This window comes from Cololabis saira, chromosome 18 (genome assembly GCF_033807715.1).
Source record: "Cololabis saira isolate AMF1-May2022 chromosome 18, fColSai1.1, whole genome shotgun sequence".
In the NCBI taxonomy this organism is placed as follows: domain Eukaryota; kingdom Metazoa; phylum Chordata; class Actinopteri; order Beloniformes; family Belonidae; genus Cololabis; species Cololabis saira.
In genome coordinates, this window is record NC_084604.1 from 26,573,348 (window position 1) to 26,579,433 (window position 6,086).

The window sequence follows — 6,086 nt, forward strand, 5'->3', positions numbered from 1 at the left end:
TTACAGAAGTGTTGTTTTTATTTGTTTTAAATACTGGTAAAAGGTAACATGTTGGTATTTGAATGGCGGTCGATCCATCTCAACAGCACACCGTTGTAGTCAGCTACCACAAGTTTACATGTGTTTTGTAGCTACAGTTGGAACATGGACATCTGAGGGATAGTTTAAAACACTCATAAATTCATTAGCTATAGTAGTGTGTTCTCAATCAGCAGATGATACTTGTGTGCTTCAGCTTTTATTTTAATCTCAGGTTTTAGTCTTAGATCCAAAGAGGTAAAAAGCCGAAAGTTTTTTTTTTTTTATTTATTGCAAATTTCAACTGCATTAATTTTCTGATAGTTAAGTAAACATGAGATTATATATCAGAGTTTGAATACATTTGTGCAAAAGTGCACCAAAACAATGAATTAAAAAAATAGGTCACTGTAAATTTTGCACAGTGTGAGGGTCTGAAAAAACAACAACCGGTCTACATCTTAAAATCTTTATTGGAACCCTGACCAAAAGAGATGACCATGTTTTGGAGTCAAACAACAATATTTCACACAATGTGATGAAGTTTTAAAAAGACATGAACAAACATGTTCATGGACTCCACAATGATTCACTGATTTGCTGAAAATGAACCACGGTTAAACTAAGTGTCCCACTTTATTTAAAACAAATTACTTTAGAACTACACTAACTACATTTTCCATTAAAGTGCAGCCAAACCTGCAGTTTAGGTAGTTCACTATTGTAACAAATGATCTTTGCTCACAGCAAAATACATGTTCAACATGCAGTAACTTAAATACTTTAAAACACTCAATGACAGTCAGTATTTGTATAAAGCTGCAAACTCTCAGCACTTACGTGGCACAGATCTCTGCAGAAGTCACTATTTGGTAACCGTCAACAGCACTAAACAGATAATGGTGGACATTTTTAGCAGAACATGATAGGGGAACATTTTAAAAGTGAAGCAAGTCTTTTTTACTAAAATTGCACAAACTTAAAAAGAAGGTCAGTTGTGTATATATTTCTCTTAAATAAAAAGTTGTAAAATTCAAAAATATTTTAGAGGCCTGTCTAGCCTCTGTCAGCTTTGTCCCTTTCAGGAGATTCAGTTTCAGCGTGATTAAAAGCAGTCGACAGCAGATGAGCTTCAGAGGGATTTGGCCTTACGTCTCTGGGTGACCCACAGCAGGACGGAGACCACGACTGTAGACGCTGCGAGAGGCCCAAACACTGTCACAGTTGGGAACTCCCCCTGTACATAATTCAAAAGATGTTTTTTTTAATGGTTCATGTTAAACTTTATAGATAATATAAGAATGAGACATGTAAAGCTGCTTTCAGAACTGACCACTCGAAGACACTTGTATCCGTGGAAGCTTTCAGCACAGCTGCACTCGAAGAAGCCGGGGCCATAGGGGGTGCAGAGGGAGTTTTCTGGACAGTTCATAGCTGGGAATTCCCAATCATTGCCAGAAAAAAAACAATGTATTATAAGACTATCATTTTTTAGATGCATTAGATGTTATTCATAACAGTAAAAAATGTATGCAGGCTCTTACATAGCTGTCCAGTCTGGTTGCAAGTATTTTTTTGGCCTTGACAAACACGATTTCCCTTTGTGACGTTCACTTTTTCCCAAAAAGTGTTTCCCCCTGGACAAAGTATCTTTTGTGGCAAAATCCTAAAGAGGCATAAAAATCAAATTAAAGAAGTAACGCCCAATGGCCATAAACAGCAAGAACTATAATCATAACGATGAGCATTCACACTGATGAATGATCATCTGTGAAGCACTATGACCTCTGTATCTGGACTCCAACACATACTCTGATGACCTGATGACCATGTTGTGCAGAAAAAGCAATAATCAACCAGAAGTCACGGGTTCATGAAATTCTTCAAAGATGTGAGGGGAATCTCCCACTTGGTCACAAGAGCCATTACTTTTTAAAGATAAATTTAGGGTGATATTGTCAAAGAATCTTTGTGAATCTGATGACATCCAGGCAATCCTGAAAAGATGTCAGTGAAGGACAAATCTGCTTTATAGCAGGTCAACCGACATGAGGTTTTTTCAAAAATCAGCAAAGCTGATGGTCTAAGTTGCCAGTTTGTGTTTCCTGTATTTGTTGAAATGTTGAGCTGGTTTTCTTTATTCCTCCTCGTAAAACAGTTTAAAAAATGACAAATGATGCACAAAATTGCTTAATTTAAGCATATATAGTGCAGTAATATAATATGTACAGTAACAGTAACTGCCTGTTAAAGGCAGGGTAAGGGATTTCTGGGTGATACCACATCTATTGATATCTGACACAAAACATCAATGTGAAAACCACTTACCCCACCTTTAATTGGATAGATATTCTCAGCTGTTGGCAAATGCCAGTGATGAAAAACATTCATCAACCCTCTTTAACCTGGTAAGAATCCACCATCATTTAGATTAACAACAGATACTTACATGTAATTTAGGTCACGAAATCCTTGAAATGTTGTATCACTCATGTTGACAATAGGATTGAGTGAGAGGTCTCTGTAATAAAAGTGTAAAAAACATTTTAGAAGTCCACAGAAGTTAAGAAAAACACATTATAAGAAACAGCAAGGTTTAAGTACTTCACTGTAAAAGGGATTAAACTCACTGGCTGCTGTAAACAGAAAAATCTGCAGTCTAGAATGTTATCAGTCCAAAGATCCTTCTGAGCAACTGCCTGCATACAACACAGTTGTTTTCCTGAGTGCAGCAGTGCATTACATTGTTTGTGAAACAAACTCGTTTCACAATCTGCAGCAGTGATGAGAGCCCTTTTTGTGCGTTGCCTCCAACATGACCTCACTATCACTCACAGTCCTAGCAAATTGTCCAGGCAGGGGCCTCTTTCAGTCTTTCTTTTACAAAAAATAAAAAAATAACAGTGACACTGTATTTAAGGTACTTACATCATTACAACTGTATATGCGTCTTCAAGATCCTCTACACGAGTTAATGAACAATTAGATAGATCCAACCTGACAAAGGAAAAACAATGATGAAACACCAAAGGCAGAGTTGGTAAAATGAAGAATTAACTGTTTCAAAGCAGTGGGAGAATAATCTGTGCCAGGATTATAAGGTCTCCCATGTTAGTGGTTTACCCAACCTCTACTTTCAGTATTATAAGCTTTTTATTTTAATACATTTTCTTAAGTTTTTGGAAAGTTTTTCATTTACATTTACCCAAAACATCCATCACACCCCTTCTAAACAATGAAATTCAAGGGTTCATCTCGCCAAACACAAGTGACGTGTAAAATCAAATAAACAATATGCAACAACATTAAATAAATACATTTTTGTAGAAGCAGAATATATTTTACTTCAATCCTTTTTTTTAGGTTTGATTGTTCTGCATTGTTCTGAATCAGCTTTATTGGCCAGGTTCGAACATTGTCCAACAAGGAATTTGACTCCGGTAATTTCGCTCTTTGGTAGTAAAATAAACAATAAAACAAATGTGGAATTTCTATGATACAGAAAAAACAGAATAAACATTTAAGGTGCAGAAGTTTGAGGTAGAGAAAGAAAAGAAAAGAAAAGGGACAGTTCTGTATAAAAATAAAAAATAAAATAAAAATAACCTATTTACAATTTTACAAGACAATTATACAAAAAAAAATACAAAAAGATTATACAAATTATACAAAGAAATACAAAGTGAGGGGTGCAGCAGAGTGAGGCAGACATGGTTATCAAGGAAGGTGCTTATAAATGTATGAGGCTAGTCTACACAATTACTTTTGTTGTTAAAAAAAAGATGAAAGAACAAATCTGTTTAAAATTAACTGCGATGTTTCCGATAAAGTGTGAAAGCAACACTGAAGTCTTTACCCGATGATGCGTTCATGGTCGCTTGTGTTGTCGTTGCTCAGACAGCACCGGCCGTGTATCCGTCCAGCGGATGAATAACAAAAATGACCCACTTCGGTGTTGTTGAGGAGAGCTCCGTCACAGCGACTACATAGCTACAAATTACAAATATTATCAATAAAAAACCGCATTAAACAAAAATAGGCAATTACTACCCATCATTGCCGTTAATGTTACAATATTTACATATTTGATCAAACACTATTGTTGGTTACAGTGTTAAATTGTGGCCTTACCTGAGTTTCAGTCAGTTGGTAACTTGCGTGAAAACATGTATTAAACAAGAAAAGAAGTGTTATAGGTTTTATCCAGTTGTAAACAGCTCTCATGTTTATCGACTGAGGTCACATGATCTCACTGTTGCCGGCCATGTGACCGGAAGTTGGTTCAAACGGTTTTATTTGCGCTTCATCTACGCATAAAGACGAAGATTTCATATATTCAACAAAAACAGGGATTTTAAGCACTTTTTAGAAGTAGATAAAAGGAAAGTATCGTGTATTTAAATACTTGATTATGCAGTTAATGCAAAGCTATAGGTTGAATTCTGACACAAATCATTTTTTGCCCTGAGAAATTGCTCATTACTTAAATTGGAGCATAAAAAAGGAAAGAGAATATTTGCTGAAAATCCACTTTAAATCTAGAAAATGTTTTTTTTTTTTTAACTTTCTTTATTAACAAAGACACCAATACAATACAAAAATACAAACTCTCGTAGAGGAAACACAAGTCTACTTCAAATTCTTCTTTGTAATGCTACATGAAGAACAATAACAAAAACAAAACAACATAAATACACAAAACAAGAAAGAAAAGGGACTAGGGGGCATATAATTGTTTAAATATAAATTAAATGGGCAAGTGCAATGATAATGACATAAGACCAAACCAAAAGAAAATGAGAGGAGCTAAACCACACAATGAGAGTAGCTTAGAGGAGTAGTGATTTAGAAATCATGTAAGAGATCATCCTAGCTGCCTTCCAGTCTTTTAGTCTGAGTAATGCTGAATAATACAATTTAAATTAATTCATAAAACAGGAAAAAGAGGGTGTGTTACCTCTCCATTTACTACAGTGGATGTGATATTTGGCTAAAAGTATGACAATATTTATGATATTAGAGTTGGACGAGCTTTGATTGTCTATATATAATGAGATGTGGGAAATGTTTAGATAAGGAAACTTCAATTTTAAGGATAACCAGTTTTTAATATTTATCCAAAATTGTTGTGAATAATGGCAGGAAGTTTTTTTTTTTTTGAACATACAATAACACAGTATCATAACATTTTCTCGTAAGGACATTAATACATTTTAAACATGAAGTGGAATGTTGTCATCAAGTATAAGCCATGTACAAAAAAAAAAATATATATATATATATATATATATATATATATATATGTATATATATATATATATATATATATATATATATATATATGTATATATATATATATATATATATATATATATATATATATATATATATATATATATATATATATATATATATATACATATATATATATATATATATATATATATATATATATATATATATATATATATATGTAGAAATGAAACAAAGCAAAACAAACAAAAAGGGGTTGTTATTTTAAAATGCAAGTAAAAACATTTGCATATATTTTCAAATTCAGGCAAAACAAAAACCATAACAAAATAGGAGCAAGGTCTGAGGCATGAATCACAAAAGCAAAAAACAAGATATGTCGTCACAAATCTTTTTAGCCATTTTGCTGGAATCAATTTTTTTGAGGGACAAAAAGAACAATTTAAAATAATTTAAAAACCAATCAAAGGAGGGTTTACCATTTCTCCACTTACAGCAGTGAATATGATATTTACCCATGAGAATAATTATATTAATCAAATCAGATATAACAGCCTTCAAATTATCTACATATAAAGGAAAAAAACAAGTGCAAATCTAAAAAATGTGTATAGTTATGAATTTTAATTGCGCTTTAACTGTCACTTCGGGTCGTCTCAAATTAGGGGGGTAATCCCATGAAATCATTCCGCAGGATTTAAACAATAGGGGCATGTGTTGCCTCTGGTATATTTGAATCATATACATACTTAATATATTTAAATATTAGACAACTACCTCACGTAGGTAGTGAGTGGGTGATAATGTATTTTGTA

The 6,086-nt window shown here is 33.3% G+C and overlaps 1 protein-coding gene across 1 annotated transcript; it reads right to left on the reverse strand.

Moving 5' to 3' along the window:
• Positions 1–357: 357 nt before the first annotated feature.
• On the reverse strand, positions 358–4,277 carry atraid (all-trans retinoic acid-induced differentiation factor). Its single transcript, XM_061746753.1, has 7 exons — positions 4,150–4,277; positions 3,875–4,008; positions 2,947–3,015; positions 2,468–2,539; positions 1,563–1,684; positions 1,352–1,452; positions 358–1,255 (listed from the first exon to the last, which is right to left on the reverse strand). Exons 1-7 carry the CDS (start codon positions 4,240–4,242, stop codon positions 1,151–1,153), a joined length of 696 nt encoding a protein of 231 aa, XP_061602737.1. The 5' UTR covers positions 4,243–4,277; the 3' UTR covers positions 358–1,150.
• Between the last annotated feature and the right edge of the window lie 1,809 nt (positions 4,278–6,086).

Excerpts from the sequence above, each read along its gene's own strand:
- atraid (XM_061746753.1), bottom strand. The coding sequence starts at position 4,242 with ATGAGAGCTGTTTACAACTGGATAAAACCTATAACACTTCTTTTCTTG. Across the intron at positions 2,540-2,946 it reads GCATATACAGTTGTAATGAT|AGACCTCTCACTCAATCCTA; the intron begins GTAAGTACCTTA and ends CTTTTATTACAG. Across the intron at positions 1,453-1,562 it reads CAACCAGACTGGACAGCTAT|CTATGAACTGTCCAGAAAAC; the intron begins GTAAGAGCCTGC and ends GGGAATTCCCAG.